We start from the raw sequence: 24,437 nt of genomic DNA, 5'->3' as shown, positions 1-24,437 counted from the left end.
TTTCTGCCAGACTGTGAATCCACAAACTAAGTCTGTTTTCTCAATAAAAATCTGCTTGGGAATGGAGACAGGGCGCTCTTCCCACTACAGAGAGTGGCCATTCCGTTTTTACTTCCCCGCAGAAACTGCTTGTCTCTGTGTATGTCTTTCTTGTGTTTCGACAAACCATCCGCAGCATTCCGTGCTCACTGCAGGCAAGTGAGCACACGTCAATCATCCATAAGAAAAGATGAAATACTGCCATCTGCAACAACATGGATGGATCTTGAAAGTATCATGCTAAGTGAAATAAGTCAGATAAAAAAGGACAAGAAACATATTTCACTGGTGTGGAATACAAAACAGAAAGCAACAAATGAACAAACTCAAGGAGGATCAAGGGGATCAAATATATGTTAACAGAAGACTAGACTTTGTGTAGTGAGTACACAATGCAAAATGCACATGATGTATTATAGAACTGTATATCTAAAACATAATATTAACCAATGTTAACACCATAAATTTAATTTAAAACACAAATAATAAAAGGCAGGGTCTCAAAGAGATATTTGTACACCCACATTCGTAACAACATTATTCAAGACAGCTACAACATAGAAGCAACCCAGGTCCATGGACAGATAAATAAGCAAAATGTGGTAATACAATAGAAATAATGGAATATTCAGCCTTAAAATAAATTCTGACACATGCTACAACATTGGAAGACATTACAATGAGTGAAATAATCCAATTACAAAAAAGAAATGTATGACTCCACTTATATGAGGTTCTTAATACTCGTCAAATCCATAGAGGCACAAAGGTTCTTGCTAGGGGCTGGAGAATGGGGAAATGGGGAGTTATTGTTTAATGGGTACCAAGTTTCAGTTGCAAAATGAAAATGATCTAAAGGTAGATGGTTGCAAAAAGATATGAATGTACCTAATACCACTTACTGTACACTTAAAATGGTTAAGATGGTAAATTTTACTTTATGTGTTTTTTACCATATAAAAATATTTATAGGGGCCCTGGCTGGTGTGGCTCAGTGGTTGAGTACCAGCCTGCAAATCAAAGGGTCGCTGGTTCAAATCTCAGTCTAGAGCACATACCTGGGTTGTAGGCAAAGTCCCCAATAGGGCACGTGTGAGACGCAATCACACATTGATGTTTCTCTCCCTCTTTCTCCCTCCTTTACCCTCTCTAAAAAATAAATACATAAAATCTTTAAAATATATATATATATATATATATATGTTTAAAGGGGAAAAATGTACTAATACCTGACATGGAAGATGCCAACATCAAATTGTGGCAGGAAAAGAAAACTCCAAAAGTTTCTTATGCTCTGTAACTGTAACACTTGCAAAATTTCACACAGGACTGTAAAAGCAGACAAGTCATAACCAAAGCAACCACCAGTTACTCAAGGTCGTACACAGACTCCCATAATAAGCTCCTGTGCTCTGTAGCTTCTGCAAATTCCTCCTGCGTTTTCCCTTTGTCTCCCATATAAGGTAGCTGGACCTAACTTCCGCATTCAGCTTCTGTAACCTTGCTTCGTCACGTAGGTAGGGAGCCCCCGGGACTATTTAAACCCCAGGAGAGTGAGGATCGGTGCTCAGAGGATTTGGATGTTAACCACCCCCTCTGGGCCCCCGGGTAATAAAGTTTGTGCTTCGTTATCTCCCCGCGTGTGGGTGGATTTTCCACAACAAAATCAATATTCTCATTGGCAGTGCACAAAAGAGCAGCCTTCAAAAAAGCAATGTGCAGCTAGGCAGTGCCACAGGGCAGTGAGGGCAACAGTGGGACCAGCAGCAAGACCAAATCATGAACACGCACAGCTGCCACAGGCCCCTCTCCTGAGGTGCCACAAGGCTAGGCGGTAGCCATCATCACTGCTGATATCCAGGTGATTGAGGAAAAAGGCACTTCCTCACTCCCATCACTGGATGTCAATGCCCTGTCTCCAGCTCGCAAGTGGTTTTTGTTGGAATATGTGTTACACATTTATGGCAATTCTGAGCATGAGGGCAGATTTCTGCCAAGCTCAGCAAAGCATTTTTACTAGGAGCGTGGGCACTCTATGTACCATAACTAACAATGTCTTAAAGACTCTGGACACAGAGACAGAACTCAAAAAAGAGTTTTTTTTTAATTGCCAACATTATTTCTTTTAATGGCTCCAATAAAAGTAAGCATCAAATAAAAGCGGAAAGTGACCTACACTTTTAACTTGTCTCACTAATACCTAAATGTAGTAAAGGCTGCTTAAACTTTGTACATGGCTGGATTTGGGGGGAAGTCTGGAAATATCTATTTTTAGACATTGAGGCCCAAGCTGAATTTAGATTCAAGTGCATTCTAAATACTTCTGCTTATCTTGAAGAAAGCTTTTTAAAGAATAAACAAGTTGAATAGAAAAAACACTGATTGATAATAGCCATTTTAGTGATTTTTCTAATGTTTTTTGCTGTGAAACATTTCAAGATTTATAGATTTTTCCATTTTCCCTATTACACTCACACATGCACACTCACACTTTTTACTTGCAATAATGAACCATCCAACCCCTGTGGAGATCTCCTATAAGAACATGCATTTTCTGCTAACTACCAACCCTACCAATGCTATCCTCAACAAGTTCACAGAGAATCTTAAGAGGTATGAAGTAACAACTTTGGTTCAAGTTTGTGATGCTACATATCATAAAGCTCCAGTTGAAAAAGGAGGAATCCACATTCTAGACTGGCCATTTGATGATGGTGCACCACCCCCTAATCAGATAGTGGATGACTGACTAAACCAAATTTCATGAAGAGCCAGGATGCCGTGTTGCAATGCATTGCGCTGTGGGATTCGGAAGGGCATCTGTGCTAATTGACTCAGTGTGGAATAGTGGAATAAAGTATAAAAGATGCAGTTAAGTTTCATAAGACAAAAAAGAATGGGAGTGTTCAAGTCTAAACAGCTGCTTTACTTCAAGAAATACAGACCCAATAAGACACAGTAACACTTCAGATACCAATGCGCACTGCTGTGTTCAACAGAAAGAAATATAAACGAAGGCTGACTTGATTGTGGCATTTAGAGGAACTCTTGGTACCTGGAAATATGAATCTGGAATCTCAACTGTGTCTTCAATGTAGTGATGGATTCACTATTCCTCAATCACTCTCCTAATGATTGGAAAAAAACAAACAAAAATGAAATCCCTCTATAACATAAACATAATGTTTAAGAAAAGAGAGAAAAAAGACAACAGTATGATGATGGCCAGAGGGAAACAGACAAGGAACTGGGAGGATGAGGGCAAGGGGCGGGGGGGTGAGGAATGGAGGCATCTGCAATAGAGTTAATAATAAAAATAAAGAAAAAAAGATAAAAGGAATTAATTTGGTGAACTATGATTTTGCTTAATGTTGCAATTTGAATTTCTGCCAAGACTGAATTATTTCAAAATCTCATTTTTTAATTTTTTCAAAATAGGTCTCTAAGGACAACCAGCAGAACATGAGCCCGTGCAGAACCATCTGTTTGGGCACCACACTCTTCCATTATGCTTACCACACAGATTTCCCTGTTATGGAATTTCTTTTTTATTTGGGGTAGGGGGTGGGGGCTACAATTTTCCTCTTTTCTCTCCTTTTCCTATTCCTCTTTTTTCCTGATACAAGTAATAGATGGAATAGAAGCCCTTGCTGCTGTAGATGTGTGTGCAGTCTGGCAGCTTTAAGCCCACCTGGGTACTTTAAAAAAACGCACACAAAAGCAGTGGCATATATATTATATGATCCAGGTGGTTTTTAGTCTTTGCTCATAATGAGGTGTTTATGTTAGTTTCTCTTCTTGAAAACTCCACACAACATTAGGCAAAGTAGCCAAGAGGCTTTTGTTTAGGTTTTTGTTTTGGTAAGTTAGTGGGGAAGTGACATGTTAAAAAGGAGTATCTTTTTCTCAAAGAATTTAGCTGACAGCAGAATTTTCTTTTCCAACCAATGAAACTAAGTGGGTATGCCAGAAACTTTTGTGGGTTTTTTTAAAATATTTTATTTATTTTTAGAGAGGGGGGAAGGGAGGGAGAAAGAGAGGGAAAGAAACATCAACGTGTGGCTGCCTCTCACACGCTCCTTACTTGGGAGTGTGTAGCCAGCAACCCAGCCCTGACTGGGAATTGAACCTACGACCGTTTGGTTCACAGGCCAGCAATCAATCCAGTGAGCCACACCAGCCAGGACCAGAAACTTTTGTTTTCTGTAGGGGAATACTCCATTTCATCACTGAAGATATGGCCAGGCAGCATTAGTACATATTTTATACCTTTTAAAATTGTGGGTTGTATGTAGCATTACTCTGATTTTCTGTCTAATGATGTGAGAGAATGCTTTATTTTAGGACTTACTTGTATCCTGAATTTTCAGGAACAAAGTAGCAGTATAGACACAGTATTTCAGACCTGAGAAATGCCTCTTACGGGTCTTTTCCAAACTGCCCCCTGTAATGTACAGCTCAGTTTATTCACTGATTGCCTTGTAATTTTCTTACTAGGTTCTTTATGAGATAAAACTAACAATGGCCTAGTTAGTATGTGTCCACAAACCTAACAGGGTAGGAGAGAGGCATACAGCAGCCCAACCATTGGCAAAAGGACTGCATTGCTAGTGAAATTATGTAGTGTCATTACTGATTCTTTTTTGTGTTCAATGTGCTGATCAAGAAAAACCATTTTTCTGCCCTTTTATGGGAAGCAACTGTGACCAAACTATACTGACAAAGCAAGTCGAAGGACACAATCAGGGGATCTTGGACTCTTCATTTAAATATTACACACTTCGGGTGGGTTCCAAGATGGCTGCAGAGTAGCTGGAAGCCCCGTTCACTTGCTCCTAGCCCTGAACCAGTCTTACAGCTAAATCACAGAGCAAGCAACTCAAAAATGCAGCTGAGTGTGAGTGACAGTGGGTGTGAGTGCATGTGAGTAGAGATGAATGTGTAGGTGTGCATGTGAGCATGCAAATGCCTGCCACCTCTGAGGGCACTCTGGGGCAGGTGGCCCAGACTCTCCTGGCCAGAGATATAGCCACTGTCACCTAGCCCAGCACATCTGGCTATGCTGCTCTGGAGCAAGAGCCAATCTGAGGAAATTATAATAACCTCCTCAGGGAGAAGCCACCAGAGCAGCTGCACCTCCACACCCAAACTTGTGTCTGTGCCCTCTGCCACAGGAGCCACTGGAACCACAAATAGGACACAGTCTTACTGAGGAAGCTGTGATTTAGCCAAAGAGCCAGAAACGAAGGGGTGGAGAGAGGTGGCTGGTCAGCACTGGCTGCAGAGACCACAGCACAAACACAGCAGCAGAAGCCTGAGGCTGAGACTCACTGAAGGGAGCGGCATGAGCATCCCACCATTATCCAGTGACATGGTTTTGCTGCTGGACTCTTCCTTTCCTTCCTCCACCCCATCAGGATGATATGAGACTTGGGAGAAGACGATGCATACAGGATATAATCTACTGATTTGGGGAGAAAGGGGGGAGAACCACTGGTGTGAGACAGAAGTGACGACAAGTGACCTCCAATACATGCCCCCACTGGGGAACCAACCCAGACCTAGAAGCCTTTTCAAAGCAGAGGCGAACGTGGTAGGGGTTGAGCCCCTTATTCAGTCAGACAGAAGAAAGTCCGCACCAACTAACAGAACAATAAGAATCAGGACCCAAGAACAACAGGAGGGTCCACATAACCCACACACAAGACATTCCTAGATCATCCGGATCAGGAGATCAAGGAGTCTGCACCATGAGCACTTTCTGCTCTGGGGGTAAGTGAAAAATCGCTGGAGACAAACCCACCATCTCTCTTTTTTCTTTTTCCTTAAAGGGGCAAAGCACAGGCTTTGTGTTTGCAGCTACCCAGCAAGGGGAGGGAGGGTGGCAAGAACTGGAGTCACATGGTAAGAATCTGGAGTGGGAGGCACTGGGGATAGTCTTGAGGGAGCAGCTGTGCAATTTTGGGGGCCTGGATGTATTTGAACTCCACAGCACCCATCTTTCTTGAGAAGGGCTAGCCCCTCTCAGGGGGAAAATCAATTAATTACCTTACCCTGTAGGATACTGCTCCCATCACCCCCTGGAAATCCCCTCACCACAACCTCTGATACCCTATTTGCTCAACTCAGCAACCTTTTATTCTTTTTTCAGTTTTGCTCTGTCTTGGTGCTCTGTTTTGTTGGGGTTTTTTTTTCTTTTTTCTTCTCCCCTATCCTGCATCTTAACCCTTACTAAGGAGACAGTAACATAAACATACGTGGGTCATCAGAGACTGGCAGTAGATCGCAGCCATCCATACATTATTATGGGAAACAGACTGGTGTTTCCCCGCCACAGGAACACCATGCTGGCATCTGGCAGAACCAAAATCTGAGCTCTGGAAGCCTAGTAGGGGCCCCACCCTGGTGAGTACAGGGAAATAATCCCAGACTCAGACTAGTTCCGGGGAGGGGGAACATACCCAACATCTTCCCTGAAGTCTGAAAGGCACCTGCCACAGGAGATCCAGGCAACACAGCTTCACTGTAGCCAAAAGCCCCCTCAGAAATAGTGGGATCTGAGAATAGTCTAAGATTGACAACAGGCCAGCAAGCAGAGACAGATGGAGGCAGATTCTGTGGTAACCTGGGACATTTGCTGACACACCCCTTGACCCAATGCTGATAAAAGCCAGCTTTGCAGAGCAGCTTGGCTCACCCTGGGAGCAGACCAGCCCAGGGGAATGAGCCACAAACTATGGATCACCTGTAGCTTCAAAAAGGCAGCCAATGGCCAGGTATGGACAGCACCTGACACTGGCTTACACCAGACTCAGACATCAGAGCGGTATCCAAAGGGAGAAAGCAGAAGACAAGACCTAAATTGTGCTGAGGCAAATCCACTTTGGTTCTTTTTTCATAATCTTAGCTACATTTTCCTTTCCATAGCCTTTTTATTTATCTTTTTATCTGTTTTTTTCTTTTATGTTTGGTGCTCTAATTTCTTTCATGTCTTCTCTTCTATTCTTACCTTTGATCACTGTTCCCGTCTTTTCATTATTTTTGTTAACTTTTCTGTGTTCCTTTTCCACATTTTCCTCTTTCAACTCATTAGGAATAATAGTTCTCTTTCTCATTCTCCTATCATAGTCACTTCCCTTTCCTCTAGTCTTCTCATATTCTTTTTCCTTTTACCCTTCCTCTACTATTACACTGTGCTCTCCACTGTTATTACTCTTTGTTCTCTTATTATTGATATTGCTGTGGTGGTGGTGCGGGGGGGGGGGGGGGGTTGCTTGTTTTGGTGGTGTTTTTGTGTTGTTATGCTTTGTTCTTCCAGCACCTATAGAACAATGTAGAACACGTGGTGGGGATAGTGCCTCTTACCCAGCCAGACACAGGGGAGTTCCCACCAATGAATGAGCCAATAATAATCAAGACCCAAATACAACAGGAGAGTCCATATAATCCACACAGAGGTCACTCCTAGAGCATCTAGATCAGGAGATGAAGGACCCTGCATCACTGGGTCCCACAGGACTCCTAACACACAAAGCCACTCCACAAGACAGAAAGTCAAAACAAATCAATCAAATGCATAGAGGCAAACACAAGGAAACAACTTAAAAGGGGAGACAAAGAAAAACCCCCCAAATGAAAGAAAAGGAGAAGTCTCCAGAAAAAGTGCTAAGTAAAATCAAGGCAAGCAATTTATCAGACACAGAGTTCAAAGTAATGGTTCTAAGGACGTTCAAGGAACTTAGTGAGAACTCTAAGGAAAATAGAGGGACCCACAACAGCATGGAAAAGGACATAAAAACCTTGAGTAAGAACCAGTTGGAAATGAAGAAGCAACTCACCAGAAGGAATTAAAAGCAGACTAGATGAAGCAGAGGATCGAATCAACCAGCTGGAAGACAACGTAGAAAAAAAAAAACACCCAGGCAGAGCAACTAAACAAAAAAGGACTCAGAAAGAACAAGGAAAGTTTAAGGGAACTTTGGGACAACATGAAACATACCAACATTCGCATCATAGGGATACCAGAAATATAAGAAAAGGGGCAAGGGATAGAAATCCTGTTTGAAAAAATGACTGAAAACTTCCCTAACCAGGTAAGGGAAAAAGTCACCCAAGTCCAGAAAGCATGGTGGGTTCCAATCAAAATGAACTCAAAGAGGCCTACTCCAAGATACATTCAAATCAAAATGGCAAAATTTAAAGACAAAGAATCTTAAAGGCAGCAAGAGAGAACCAGCCAGTAATATACAAGAGAGTTTCGATAAGGATACCACCAGATTTCTCAACAGAAACATTACAAGCCAGAAGGGATTTGCACAAAATATTCCAAATGCAGAAAAGCAAGGCCCTGCAACCAAGGCTAATCTATCCAGCAAGGCTCTTATTTAAAATGGAAGGCAAAGTAAAGAGCTTCTCAGACAAAAGGCTAAAAGAGCACATCTCCACCAAGCCAGCACTGCAAGAGATGGAAAGGGACTGCTTTAAGAAGGGGAGGGTCGGGGGGAGGAACACAGGTACAAAGGGGAAAAACGGCAGTGAATAAGTACCTATTAGTAATAACCTTAGCCCTGGCTGGCGTGGCTCAGTGGATTGAGTGTGGGCTGCGAACCAGGCATCGCAGGTTCGATTCCCAGTCAGGGCACATGCCTAGGTTGCAGGCCATGACCCCCAGCAACCGCACATTGATGTTTCTGTCTCTCTCTCTCTCTTTCTCCCTCCCTTCCCTAAAAATAAATAAATAAAATGTTTAAAAAAAAAAAGTAATAACCTTAAATTTAAATGAATTAAATGCTCCAATCAAAAGACATAGAGTAGCTGAGTAGACACGCAAACATGACCCACACATATGCTGCCTACAAGATACCCACCTCAGAACAAAAGATATACACAGGCTGAAAGTAAAGAAATGGGAAATATCCCATACAAATGGGTAGAAAAAAAACCTGGGGTAGCAAGCAACACTTTTATCAGACAAAATAGACTTCAAAACAGACAAAGAAGGTTACTACATAATACTTAAGGCAGTAGTCCAACAAGACATTGTACTGTTGTAAACATATATGTACCCAATTCAGGTGCACCTAAATAGAGAGAGAAAATATTGGAGGACTTTAAGAAAGAGACAGACAGCAATACAGTCACTGTAATGGATTTTAACACCCTACTGTCAACAATGGATTGACCTTCCAATCAAAATATCAAGAAAAATATTGCAGGATTGAATGATACTCTAGATATTTATGTTCTATAAATTGATATTTATAGAACATTTCACCACAAAGAAACAAAAACACATTCTTCTCAAATGCACATGGATTATTCTCAAATATAGACCACACAGCCACGGATAAGCAGCATCTGTTCGATGCCAGGCCTGTAGCCCAGACTTACATGGAATCTCTGTGGCAGGATGGAGCTGGCCGGATTTGTGTCCCCACCTAACTTGGAGTTGCCACCCATTGAGCTGGCCATGGAAAACAACCATTACTGTCACACCCAGAAGGGTCCTGGCAGTCAACCATGACCCCAAGGAACGGGCCTGTTGTCAGCTCTATGTGGCCTCTGCCATCTGCCTGGTGTTCATGATTGGAAAAATCATTGGTGGGTACCTAGAACATAGCTTGGCAATCATGACCGATGCAGGCTATCCACTCACTGACTTTGCCAGCATGCTCATCAGCCACTTTTCTCTCTGGATATCCTCCCAGCCAGCCACCAAGACCATGAACTTTGGCTGGCAGTGAGCAGAGATCCTGGGAGCCCTGCTCTCTGTGCTGTCCATCTGGGTCATGACTGGGGTACTGGTGTACCTGGCAGTGGAGCAGCTGATAATCTGGGGACTATGAGATCAAGGGGAGGACCATGCTGGTAACAGGAGGCTGTGCTGTGGCCATGAATATCATAATGAGGTTGACTCTATGCCAGTCTGGTTATAGGCACAGCCAGAACCATGGACACAGCCATGACACCAGCCAGCAGCAGGAGAATCCCTGTGTCCAAGCTGTGATAGGAGGCTTGTGATAGGCTTGTCCTTGTGATACGAGGCTTGCTACAGAGCGTGGGCATCCTGGTGGCAGCCTATATTTTATACTTCAAGCCAGAGTACAACTATGTAGACCCCATCTCTACCTTCCTCTTTTCCATCCTGGTCTGGGGACAACCTTGACCATCCTGAGAAACATGATCCTGGTGCTAACCGAAGGGACCCCCAAGGGTTTGGACTTCACAGCTGTTCAAGATATACTGCTGTCGGTAGAGGGGGCAGAAGCCTTGCACAGCCTGCATATCTGGGTTCTAACTGTGGCTTAGCCTATACTGTCTGTCCACATCACCATCACTCAGAATGCAGATGCCCAGGCTGTGCTGAAAGCAGCCAGCGCCCGCCTACAGGGGAAGTTCCACTTCCACACCATAACCATCCAGATCATGAACTTCTCTGAGGACATAAAAGACTGTTGTTAAGCATTCCAGGGCCCCTCAGACTGACTGCCTGGCCAGGTGTCAACTGGAGTATGGACAAGACCTGGAAATGGTGGGGCTGAGTGTCACTCAAACCCAGCCAGAACTCTTGTGTTTATAACACAACTACCTACCTTGGTTGTGTTATAAACCAGATCTCTCTCCTGACCTTAGTTAGCTCCATGTTCAGTGCAGAGGAGCCTTGCCCACTCCAGGAATAAGGCTCTTCCCATCTCCCCCATCTGACTACAGCCAGCCCCAGGGTGGGATGGGAACTCAGAGAGAGTAAAGCTAATGTAACCCAACTCCTCTTCCCACTCCTGGGTTAGTTCCTGTCAGGGCCAGGTTTGGGCCTAATGCTCAGCCAATGCTGTCTCACTATCAGCTTCAAGGAAAGTAGTGAGGCACAGTGAGGGGTGCTGGAGGGGAGCCTGGCTTCAACATCCTCTGCCTACATGCCTAGTTTCCCTCTTTCAGTCTGTCTGGCCTTTGCCTTCTAATTCTGTAAAGAAGCCTGGAACAAGGCCCCCTCCCTCTGCCTCTAACAATGGCCTGATTTAAGGAGGTCATGGGGTTTGGGGAGTTGTGAAACAGGCTAGTGAGCCAGGACAAGTGGAATAGGAAAACTGAGACAGATAGTTAAATTGCCAGGCCACTTACAGCCATCTAGTAAATCACAAAATCCTATCTTCCCAACAAAGGATGCAAATGGTTTACACTTCTCCCCAACCAAAGGGTAACCAGCTTAAATCATCGACTTGGGGAGATAGATAATAAAAATCCAATTAATGCCATTTGTGCCAGCCACAACCAAGGATGAAGTGAGGAGAATCAATTTCATTTTGATGCATCAGCATAAAGCTGGAGAATATTCTATTGAGATCTTCCCCTAAACTTCCAGCATTTAAAGCCCTCAAGATGGCCCTGCTTGGTGGTTCAGTTGGTTAAAGCATTGTCCCATACACCAAAAGGTTGGCAACTTGATTCCTGGACAAGGCATGTACCTAGGTTGTGGGTTTGATCCAAACTGATGTTTGTTTCTCTTTCACATAGATGTTTCTATGTCTCCTTCCTCTCTCTCTAAAATTAATAAACATATTTCTAAAACTTTAAAAAAAAACCTCAAGATGAAGAAACAGTGAGCCTGTGCCTTTCCCTTCCCATTCTTCTTCCCCCCAGGTGCATCTCCTAAGCTCCAAAGGCCCTTCTACTACCTCTATAACTTTCTAAATAAACTTTCTCCAATAATTTGGAAAAAGAAAAAAAGAGAGAGAGAGAGACCACAAGGTAGAACACAAAACAAGCCTTAACAAACTCAGGAAAACTGAAATCATATCAAGCATCTTCTCACATCACAATGGATTGAAACTAGAAACCAACCTCAAGGAAAAAACTCAAAAACATTCAAATTCATTGAGGCTGAATAACATGTTATTAAATAATGAATGGGTTAACAATGAGGTCAAGGAAGAAATCAAGAAATTTCTGGAAACAAATGAAAATCAACACACAACCCACCCAAAACCTACAGGACATAGCAAAGGCAGTCCTGATAAGAGAAGTTCATAGCAATACAGGCCTACCTAAAGAAGAAGGAAAAATCTCAATCTAAAGCTCCATCTAAAAGAACCAGAACGACAACCAAAAAGGCCCAGAGCAAGCAGAGGAAGGAAATAATCAAGATCTAAGCAGAATTAAATGACAGAGACTAAAAAAAAAAAAATAAAATAACAACAATTCAAAGGATCAACGAATCCAGGAGCTGGTTCTCTAAAAGATAAACAAAATTGACAAGACTTTAAATGAGACTCATCAAGAAAAAAAGAGAGGACCAAAATAAATAAAATCAGACAAGAGAATTTACGACTGATACCACAGAAAAATAGGATTGTAAGAAATTACTACACACAACTATAATATGCCAAGACACTGGACAAACTGGGCTAAATGGATAAATTTCTAAAAACATACAATCTCCCAAAACTGAATCAGGAATAAGCAGAAAACCTGAGTAGACGGATAACAACTAGCAAAATTTAAGCAGTAATCAAAAAACTACCAACACACAAAAGCCCTGGACCAGATAGATGGCTTCACAGGCAAATTTTACCAAATATTCAAAGAACAGCCATCCTTCTCCTATTCCAAAACTATTCCAAAAAAATCAAAAAGAGGGGAAAACTCCCAAACTCTTTTTATGAAGCCAGAATTATCCTAATCCCAAAACCAGGTTAAAGACACAAGAAAGAAAACTTGCAGGCCAGTATCTATGATGAACAAAGATGCTAAAATACTAGCAAACCAGATCCAACAATACATCAAAAAGATTATACACCACGCTCAAGTGGGATTTATTGCAGAGATGCAAAGATGGTACATTATTCACAAATCAATAAACATGATACATTACATAAACAAAATGAAATACAAAAATGACATGATCATATCAATAGATGCAGAAAAAGCATTTGACAAAATCCAGCACCCATTTATGATAAAAACACTCAGCAAAGTGGGACTAGAGGGAGTATTCCTCAACATAATAAAGGACACATATGAAAAACTTGCTGCCAATATCATATTCAGTGGCCAAAAACTAAAAGTGTTTCCCTTAAGATCAGGAACAAGACAAGGACGTCAGCTTTCACCACTCTTATTCAATCTAGTACCGGAGGTCCTAGCCACAGAGATCAGACAAGAAGAAGAAATGAAAGGAATCCAAATTGGAAAGGAAGAATTAAAACTGTCATTATTTGCAAAAGTGATAGTGTACATAGGAAACCCTATAAGGTCCACCAAAAAACTACTCAACCTAAGTGAGTGAATGCATCAAGGTAGCAGGATAGAAAGTCAATATTCAGAAATAGGTGGTATTTTGAACACCAATTATAAAGAACTATCAGAAAGAGAAACTAAGAAAAAAATCCCATTTACTATAGCAACAAAAAATAAAAGTTACATTAAATTAAATTTAAAAGTACCTAGGAATAAATTTAACCAAGGAGGTAAAAGACCTGTACTTGGAAAACTACAGAACACTGAAGAAAGAAATTGAGGAAGATACAAATAAATGGAAGCATATACTGTGTTCATGGATTAGAATTAACATCATCAAAATGTCCCTACCACCCAAAGTAATCTACAGGTTCAACACAATTCCTACTAAAATACCAATGGCATATTTCACAGATCAGAATACTTCAAAAATTTATATGGAACCCAAAAAGACCCCAAATAGCCTCAGCAATCTTTAAAAAGAAGAACAAGTAGGAGGGATCATGACCAACAATACTTCATATCAAACCTATACTTAAGGCCATTGTAATCAAAACAGTCTGGTATTGTAATCATAAGAACAGACACATGGATCAATGGAACAGAATAGAGAGCCCAGAAATAAACCCAGATCTCTATGGTCAATTAATATTTGACAAAGAGGACAGAACATAAAGTGGAGTAAAAATAAGCTCTTCAATAAACAGTACTGGTAGAACTGGACTGGTACATGCAAAAAAATGAAACTAGGCCACCATCTTACACTATACACCACAATAAACTCAAAATGGACAAAAGACTTAAACATTAAGTTGTGATATCATAAAAGTCCTAGCAGAAAAAACAGGCAGTAAAATTTCAGACATCCCACATACAATATTTTTGCCGATATACCTCCTAGGGCAGGGGTGTCAAACTCATTTTCACCAGGAGCCACATCAACCCCATGGTTGTCTTCAAAGGGCCAAATGTAACAGTTAAGCAAGAGCTGAGCACTGCAGCTAGGTAGAAACAAGGTGCAGGGCCCGATAAAACAAGGTGGAGGGCCATGTGTGTTTGCCACCTGTGTCCTAGGGCAAAGGAAAGAAAGGAAAAAATAAACAAATGGGACTACATCAAATTAAAAAGCTTCTGTGTGGCTAAAAAAACCACCATCAAAATTAAAAGGGAACCAATCTGACTATGGAAGAACATATTTGCCAATGATACATCAACAAGGCTTTAATCACCAAAATATATTAAGAACGCATATGATGAAGACAATCCAATTTTAAAATGGGCAAAGGACCTGAACAGACATTTCTCCAAGGAGGACATACAGAAGGCCCACAGACATATGAAAAAATGCTTAACATCTCTAGCCACCAGAGAGATGCAAATTAAAACCACAATGAACTATCACCTCACACCAGTCAGAATGGCCATCATTAATAAACAACCAACAAGTGCTGGCAAGGAACTGGAGAAAAGGGAACCCTAGTGCACTGTTGGTGAGAATGCAGAATGATGCAGCCACTGTGGAAAACAGTATGGAATTTCCTCAAAAAATTAAAAATGAAACTGCCTTTTGACTCAGTGACTCCACTACTGGAATTATATCCTAAAAATGCTGAAACACCAATTCATAAGAACTTATGCACCCCTATGTTCACAGCAGTGCTACATACAATAGCCAAGTGTTGGGAACAGTCTTAGTGCCCATCAGTAGATGAACAGATTAAAAAACTGTGGTACACTGATAGAATGAAATACCTTACTATGCAACACAAAGAAAAAAGGAATTCCTACCCTTTGTAACATCATGGATGGAACTGGAGAGTATTATTCCAAGTGAAATAAGCCAGTCAGTGAAAGACAAATACCATATGATCTCACTTGTAAGAGGAATCTAATGAGCAAAATAAACTAACAAACAAAACAGAACCAGAGACATGGAAACAGGAGACAGACTGACAGCTGCCAGAGAATGGGGGGGAGGGGGATAATGGTAGAAAAAAGAGGTAGGGATTAGTCAAAGAACATGTATGAATTACCCATGGACATGGACAACGGTGTGAAGATGGACTGTGGGAGCTGGGGATGGACAGAGGGCAAAGGAGAAAAAAATGGAATAGAATAAGTAAGAATTTTTAAAAAGTATTACACACTTTCTAGTACTCTGCTTCTAAGGATGTGAATAAAGGGTTAGGGTCATCTAGTCCTGCTAGAATTTCCTATGAAGAGCCATAAACTTCCTTTTTTGTTAGGATCAGCTGGGTCAACAGGAATGAACTGAGACTTTGTCATTAATGATACCTCAGACATTGGCTGACTATGTGAATTGCCTATCTCCTATGCCAGAGTTGTTTTGCTCTTCAATAAAAATCTGTAAATTTTCTTATCCCTTATCCCCCAAAATAAAACAAAATAATGCTTTTTGTTGCTTCCAGGATGTTAAAGTGTGAAATGATGGTACTATCCAAAATTCTTTATTTCAGAACACAATAGATTCCCTTAACATAGGCTCAAGAGCAAAACAATATTCTCAAAGCTCAGAGAGACTGTCTATTGACTCCAAGGGTTTTGATCAATACCATAACAAACCTTTTTCCTTTGACATGCTCTGATTTTTGTTGTTTTGGGGGAGGGGGGAGGCAGGAGGCATAGAGAGAGAGGGAGAGAGAGAGAGAAAAATAGATACATGCATGTACACACACGGAACTGTCCACCAGTATCAGTGACTGCCTGCGTTAGGAAAATTACGTTCCTGGTTCTGTATGAGGAAGGTGTAAAATGCAGTATGAAACACTAGCCCTCATTTTGTTTTAAATTACAGACTAATGTTACCTGTTCTCAGAGCTTGATTTTCTTACTCAAAATTGTTTCTTGTATCTTTTGGAATTAATGAAGTATTGCTAGCTGAAGCCAGTTTGACATGGTAACAGATTTCAGACTAATGAAAGTTGTTCAGCCTGATTTAAAACCAAAACTTGAACCCTTCTAAAGAACAATAAACAAACATTTTACATGCTCAAATAAAAGGCAGTTTGCCAATTATCCTCAAAAGCTTTTCAAATATTCACTAATTTGTCTACTAGAATGAGCCTATGGAAAATACCCAAAATATATAAAAAACTAAATTAATAAAGCTCTTCATTGCAACACTACTCTAACAGACAAAACCTCCAAATTTAAAGATCTACTAAAAGATTCAAAGACTATACTTTCAGGGATCATTTCTATAGTTTGTTAAAACATTCAGTAATAAGTGGATACGAAAAAAAGTGTACTCCCTATTCAGTTAAGAGACGTTAGTGAAATATTCACAATAGCCAAAAAGTAGGTGGACGAACGGATAAACAGAATGTGGTGCATTCATACAACAAAATATTACTGAATCTTAAAAATGAAATTGATACATGTTACAAATATGAATGAACCTCGAAAACATCACAGTAGGTGAAGTAAACCAAACACAAAAGAACAAATATTGTATGATTTCATTTGTACGAAATACCCAGAAGTCATTTACAAAGAAAAAGAATGAGAGGTCACCAGAGGCTGGGTGCAGTAGAGAGGGTGTTACTAGGTAGTTTCTGTTTAAGATGAAGAAAAAGTTCAGGAGATGTACAGTGGTGATGATGGTTGCACAACGTGAATGTTGTGCTTAACATCCCTGAACTATAATGTACATTTTTAAATGGTTAGTTTACCACAAACATGAATTTTTAAGTAATTCCAAACCTTTTACAGGTTACACTTTATTATTCGATTGTTTTGGCGGCACTACCGTTTTTCAAGAAGGAAAACTCTTACTTGAGGGACTTACAGGTATTAAACTTGACTATGAAAAAAAGGAGAAATACCGTCCTTCAGATTTTCAGCACCAGAGGCTGGGTGCAGTAGAGAGGGTGTTACTAGGTAGTTTCTGTTTAAGATGAAGAAAAAGTTCAGGAGATGTACAGTGGTGATGATGGTTGCACAACGTGAATGTTGTGCTTAACATCCCTGAACTATAATGTACATTTTTAAATGGTTAGTTTACCACAAACATGAATTTTTAAGTAATTCCAAACCTTTTACAGGTTACACTTTATTATTCGATTGTTTTGGCGGCACTACCGTTTTTCAAGAAGGAAAACTCTTACTTGAGGGACTTACAGGTATTAAACTTGACTATGAAAAAAAGGAGAAATACCGTCCTTCAGATTTTCAGTTATTCTGGAATTGCCGAGAATGCAAAGAATTCATATGCCAACTTTCATCTCTGAGGTTCCTAAATCCCAAATATCATCCTCTACATTAGTTATTCTGCTTGTCGGAAAGGTATAGAGATTTACAGTAACTTTAAAAAACACACACTTCAATTTCCCGATAGTAAAGAACTTAACTGGATGTAAATAAATTTGCATTTTTCTTTCATCGTGAAAGAAGGTGCCTCCCTTCTGAGGCACAAGGAGAGATCAACCGCCCAGGAAGGCCTGAGGCACACAGCAGTAGAGAACACACCGTGAACTGACTGCGGTACAGGTCCCCACGGTACAGTCCTCTCAGTGAACAAGCGTAGTAACTTAATAGAGGTAAAACCAAAACTCCGCGGACCGATAAAGCTTCACTGAGAACAAAGCTGAGGAAACTGCCGGGTTCCTGCCCATGAATGGTTCGCGCGAAGCCCACCGGCTCTCAGCGTGCGTCCACGGGGGAGCGCGCACGTGGCCGGGACACGCGGCGGCTTTCCGCAGGCAGCACGGCCCAATAAGAAGGCGGTGTTCCTACAGTAAGGGGCGAGAAGGGCGGGGCAGACCAACTGGCCTGAGCTTGTCTGCCTCCCTTGGGGTCTAGGCCTCGTGACCGATGGCGTGCCTAAATAAAGGAACTAGTCTCCTTACTACACGCCAGTCCTTCCGCTCAAACAGCGGGTACTGTACGCTCCCCTCCTTCCGAGCTCGGCCTGCGCGCACCTTTACGCTCTGGTCGCTGGAGCAGGTCGCCATCCGCCGCCCGTGGAAGTCGAAAGAAACATCATGGATGAGGTCCTTGTGGTCCGCCGCGATGCTGCGTGCCACAAACATGTCTCCCGCCAGGCCCAAACCTTCCCGGTCGGCACTACTCGCTTCGGAGAGGCCTGCCCCAGCGGAGCACCAACCAGAGCCCACAGAGACCCCTTCGACCCGGCTTGCAGGGTGCGTGCCGGCTACGTGCCCCCGAGCCCCGCCCCTTGCCCCCGTCAGGCCCCAGAAGGCCGCGGCGAGTGCGCCTGCGCCTCCTGGAGAACTATGGTGGGCTGGCGTTGAACTAGGGTTGGGCTTTCCGGTGCTTTAATGAACGCGAAAAGGGCTGGTTGTTGAAATATGGAAATCGAGAAAAATGAAAAAGCTAAAAAATACCATTCCCATTCCTCAGCATTGAGTAAATATTGGTCAACGGTTCAGTTTGTTTTCTCTGAGACAGAGGCTGAGTGCTCAGAGGTAGTAGAAAAGACGGACTTGGTCAGGAATGGACATCTTAGTTACTTCCAAGTTTTGGTAATTATGAATAAAGCTGCTATAAATATCTGTGTGCAGGTTTTTGTGTGGACATAAATTTTCAATTCCTTTGGGTGTACCAAGGGCCACAACTCCTGAATCATCTGGTAAGAGCCTATTAGTTTTTTAAGAAACAACGAAGCTTTAAAAGTGGCTGTACGTCCCCCACCCATAAATGAGAGTTCCTGTTGCCCCACATTCTCACTAGCATTTGGTGTTGTCAGTGTTGTGGATTTTGGCAATTCTAATATATAATATAGTCATATCTCATTTTTTAATTTGGATTTCCCTGATACCGTATATGGAGCATCTTTTTTTTTTTTTTTTTAAAGATTCTATTTCTTTATTTTTAGAGAGGGAAGGGAGGGGGGAGAGAGAGAGCGAGAGAGAGAGGGAAACATCAATGTGCAGTTGCTGGGGGTTATGGCCTGCAACCCAGGCATGTACCCTGGCTGGGAATCGAACCTGGGACACTTTCGTTCCCAGGCTGCGCTCAATCCACTGAGCTATGCCAGCCAGGGCCTGGAGCATCTTTCATATGCTTATTTGCTATCTGTAGCTCTTCTGCCCATTTTTCAACCCAGTTATTTGTTTTTATTGTAGAGTTTTAAGATTTCTTTGCATATTTTGGATAATAGTCCTTCATCAGATGTCTTTATGAACTACTTTCTCCCAGTCTGTGATTTGTCTCCTTATTTTTTGACCATTTCTTAAACTTACATAATTATTATGATTGTTTACTGTAAGAAGTATTTTTAAAATACAGGTATATAGAGAGTAAAAAGTTACCTTTTACCACACAATCTAATCTCCCTGCCCAAAGAATACAACTGTTACTGGGTACCCCTCCACATCTTTCTATGGATTTACAGTGTACAAAACATTTGTGTATACCTAGTATCGAAGTTTGTACTTTTTAAAGTAAATTTGCAAAAGTAAAATAAATTTACAAATACTAAGCCAATTTTTGATTTTTAAAAAATATTCATGTCAGAATGACTGTATAACTTTATAAAGTTGTTTTTTCTTTTTAAAAAATGAAAAAATAAAAATTAAAAAATATCCAATATGTCTTGGAGATCTTTCCACATTCTCCATGTTCTTTCTTTCATTCTTTTTAACATATGCATTGCAAAATATCATCAAAATGTGGTCTATTTAGTCATTCTCCTGCTAGTGTACCATGTAAAGGTCACCATAGGCATGCTTTATTTCTTTATTGGTGTAGGTTTTATTATATGTGCTTATGTTTATATTTTCCTTAAAAATCTATTTCACCAAGATCAATATAGAGTTATATATGGTAATTTCTAACAAAAAAATTTTCTCCATAACTGATGTAATGCTTTTTTCTTGTTTCCATTGTTTTTGTCTTCCTTTTTTCTTAACATTTTACTCTTTTTAATTAAGTAAAATACACATTTCAAAATCTACACATGTCATAAGTATCGAGCTCATAGAATTTTCACAAACTGAATATATCATGCAACCATCCTGGATCAAGAAGCAGAGCCTGACCAGCAACCCCAAAACTCTCCTTCTGGTCATTACTTCCTCTGCCCCAAAGATAATTGCTGTCCTTATTTCTAACAGGATATATTAGCATGTGATGGTTAATCTTATATGTCAACTTGGGTAGGCTATACTGCCCATTTGCTCTAACACTGGTCTAGATGTTTACACAACATTATTTTGTAGATGTGATTATCAATATTTACAGTCACTTGACTTTATTTTTTTAAATATATTTTATTGATTATGCTATTACAGTTGTCCCATTTCCCCCTTCACTCCCCTCCACCCTGTGCCCCCTCTCCCACCCACATTCCCCGCCTTTAGTCCATGTCCATGTGTCATACTTATGAGTTCTTTAGCTTCTACATTTCCCGTACTATTCTTGCCCTCCCCCTATCTATTTTCAACCTACATTCTATGCTACTTATTCTCTATACCTTTTCCCCCTCTCTCCTCCTCCCACCCCTACTGCTAGCCCCCCCTTGTGCCCTCTATTTCTGTGGTTCTGTTCCTGTTCTAGTTGTTTACTTAGTTTCTTTTGGTTTTGCTTTAGGTGTGGTTGTTAATAATTGTGAGTTTGCTGTCCTTTTACTATACATGTCTTTTCTTTATCTTCTTTTCTTAGATAAGTCCCTTTAGCATTTCATAAAGTAAGGGCTTGGTGATGATGAACTCCTTTAATTTGACCTTATCTGAAAAGCACTTTATCTTCTCTTCCATTCTAAATGAGAGCTTTGCCGGATAGAGCAATCGGATGTAGGTCCTTGTCTTTCATGACTTGGAATATTTCTTTCCAGCCCCTTCTTGCCTGTAAGGTCTCTTTTGAGAAATCAGCTGACAGTCTGATGGGAACTCCTTTGTAGGTGACTGTCCCCTTATCTCTTGCTGCTTCTAGGATTCTCTCCTTCGTTTTTACCTTGGCTAATGTAATGATGATGTGCCTTGGTGTGTTTCTTCTTGGGTCCAACTTCTTTGGGGCTCTCTGCACTCCTTGGATTTCTTGGAAGACTGTTCCCTTTGCCAGTTTGGGGAAGTTCTCCTTTATTATTTGTTCAAATAACTTTTCCACTTGTTGGTCCTCCCCTTCTGGTACCCCTATAATTCAGATGTTGGAGCGTTTAAAGGTGTCCTCGATGGTCTTAAGCTTTTCTTCGATTTTTTGAATTCTTATTTCATCATGCTCTCCTGCTTGGTTGATTCTATCTTCCTTCTGGTCCACTGTGTTGTTTTGAGACTCAGATTCCTTCCTTTCACAATTGGCTCACCTCCGTGTATCTTCCTGCATCCCTTTTATGGTAATCTGCATTTTTTCATGTAATTTGCATCCAAAATCAACCAGTTCCGTGAGCTTCCTGATCACCAGTGTTTTGAACTGTGCATCTGATAGATTGGCTATTTCTTGGTCACTCAAAAGGATGAGTCCTGGGGGACTGATCTGTTCTGCTGGAAACATATCTTATGTCTTTCCCTATCTCTCCTATTATTTTACTTATTTATTTATTTTTTTCTCTGGTCTGGTCGCTCTTGTTACGGTGGGGGGCGGAGCCTTAGGTGTTCACCGGGGCTGGGCGCCCCAGTCGCTAGATTGTGACCTTATATGTGGGGGCAGGGGCGGGAGCGGGGACAGGAGGGATCAATGGCGACCCTTCCGTTCTCCTGGAGTCAGACACTTCCCTGGGCTTCTGGGCCGTGAGCTCTGCCCTGGTCCACAATCACTGCCCCACTGATTCCCCCAGCCGCTGCTTGGGTACTCAGGGATCACCGCTACACCGCTGCGCTCCTGCGTCCCGGATTGCTGTCGCGCCGATTTTGTGCCAAATTTCCCCCGACCTACGCACGCCTGCGACCCGCGCCAGCCCCGCACCCGCTCGCTCGGCTCGTCCCCTACCAGTCTGGATGTACGGGTCTACTTCAACTTCTTGGCTGTCCTACTTCCATTTAGATAAATCCTCTGACAGTTCTGATATTATGACTGCAAATCATTGTTGTAAATTATTGTGGTTCTGTTCTTTGTTGTGCGAGGAGGTACGGTGCGTCCACCTATTCCTCCATCTTGCCGGAAGTCTGAAATATTGAAGTATCCAAGAAGTCAGTCAAGTACATATACAGAGTCAGGTGGTTTCCAATCCAGAGGCAAAATGTAGGATAGCTCAGCCTAACAACAAGATGATATAGTAGGGAGGCAATCTTGTTTATTTTGCCTCAGATTGTAGAGATATACTTGAGAATGCTTTTTCTGGATTAATTTGTAACTTGCAAGGTGAAGATGTAATTATACTCTGGAACTCTCTGTAAGGTGCCCTCCCACCGTCTAGAAGTTCCCGGACCTCCAAACCCACCCCACAGTCACTTGACTTTAAATAAAAGAAATTATATTCAATAATGTGAAAGTGCCTCATCCATTCAATTAAAAGCCTTAAGAGCAAAGAATGAAGTTTACCTGGGAAAATAATGAATTCCACCCTAAGAATGTAATACAGAAATCCTGCCTGAATTGCCAGCCTGCCAGTCTGCTGTATAAATTCCAGACTTGTGAGCCCCCACAATCACATAAGCCAATTCCCTGAAATTCCCACATATATAAAATCTCCTATTGGTTCTGTATCTCTGAAGAACCCTGAATGGTAAAAAAATTTGATACCAGGAGTGTTTCTAAAGGACGAAAATCTTTTTTTTTTTGTCATCCCCAACCTGTGTTTTGCCCAGGGCCACCTTGCCTGAGCTATAAAGCCATATGAGGTGGCTGCTACTTGTGCTGGGCTTAGACATTTCCAGGTAAAATCAAGCTGTGAGCCAGTGGTACAGGGCTGTGGATTCACTGAGGCTAGCTATTGTTGTTTTAAAGGATTCAGGAAGTTGTGAAGTATGAGCCAAGACCAGCCATTCATGGAAAAGCCACTGTTAACATCTGTAAGTTGGATGAGACAGAGCCCCAGGGGATCTCCAGAGTGGGGCAAACTGTGTTAGCCAGGGTGGTGGAGTCTCAGATATAGCATCAGCCGGCCAGCTCTGTGGCTCCGTGGGGTGAGGGGTCAGAAAAGAAACAATGGCTTCTGCTTGCCTTTCTGTCTCAGAGAAAGCTGTCCCCCAACTCTCACCTTGATGTCTGGTACTTCAGTTTCTCCTTGTGTGTCACTGGTGCCTTCCAAGCAGCTATCCTGGTGTGGAAGCTCAAAGGGAGTAACGGAGTAGGTGAGTCCATGTATGGGTTCTTTAAGAGGAATTGTTTGGGGCTTCAGAAGTTTCCTCTACCAACTCAATCCCTACTGGTTTTTGCAGCCAGAACTTATGGAGACTTACATTCCTGGCACTGGAACCCTGAGCTGGGGGTGAGGGCCTGGTGTGGAGCTGGGACTTCTCACTCCCTCCCAAATTTTTTTTTTGTTTTAGTTTACTCAGGCTACATTTTATTTTTTTAATATATTTTATTGATAATGCTATTACAGTTGTCCCATTCCCCCCACCCCCGTTATTCCCCTCCGACCAGCACATGCTCTCTCGCCCACATTCCGCCCAACCCCCACCTTTAGTTCATGTCCATGGGTGGTACATATAAGTTCTTTGGCTTCTACATTTCTTATACTATTCTTAACCTCCCTCTGTCTATTTTCTACCTACCATTTATGCTACTTATTCACTGTACCTTTTCCCCCATTCCTCCCCTCCCCTTTCCTGCTAACAACCCTCCTTGTGATCTCTATTTGTATGAATCAGTTGCTGTTCTAGTTGTTTGCTTAGTTCGTTCTTGTTTTTGTTTTTGTTTCAGGTTCGGTTGCTGATAGTTGTGAGACAGTTATTTTACTGTTCCTAGTTTTGATCTTTTTCTTAGATAAGTCCCTTTAACATTTCATATAATAAGGGCTTGGTCATGATTAACTCCTTTAACTTGACCTTATCTGGGAAGCACTTTATCTGCCCTTCTATTCTAAATTATAACTTTGCCGGAAACAGTAATCTGCTATGTAAATCCTTGCCTTTCATGACTTTGAATACTTCTTTCCAGCCCCTTCTTGCCTACAAGATTTCTTTTGAGAAATCTGCTGACAGTCTGATAGGAACTCCTTTGTAGGTAACTGTCTCCTTTTCTCTTGCTGCTTTTAAGATTCTCTCTAAAGGAAGGAAATCTTAAGGATGTATTTTCTGAAT

General features: G+C 41.6%; 1 protein-coding gene and 1 pseudogene across 1 annotated transcript in view; one reads left to right on the top strand and one right to left on the bottom strand.

Annotated features, from left to right (window-relative positions):
* The window catches only part of SEH1L (SEH1 like nucleoporin), a 61,541-nt gene extending 42,523 nt beyond the window's left edge, over nt 1–19,018 (bottom strand). Inside the window, 1 exon segment of the mRNA XM_028524315.2 lies at nt 18,213–19,018. Coding sequence (XP_028380116.1) covers nt 18,213–18,323 — 111 coding nt within the window. The 5' untranslated portion in view covers nt 18,324–19,018.
* On the top strand, nt 2,184–3,753 carry LOC118496739 (annotated as a pseudogene).
* Nucleotides 19,019–24,437: the final 5,419 nt, after the last annotated feature.

The sequence above is a fragment of the Phyllostomus discolor genome, chromosome 9 (assembly GCF_004126475.2).
Source record: "Phyllostomus discolor isolate MPI-MPIP mPhyDis1 chromosome 9, mPhyDis1.pri.v3, whole genome shotgun sequence".
In the NCBI taxonomy this organism is placed as follows: Eukaryota; Metazoa; Chordata; class Mammalia; order Chiroptera; family Phyllostomidae; genus Phyllostomus; species Phyllostomus discolor.
This window is presented reverse-complemented; position numbering and strand designations above follow the sequence as displayed.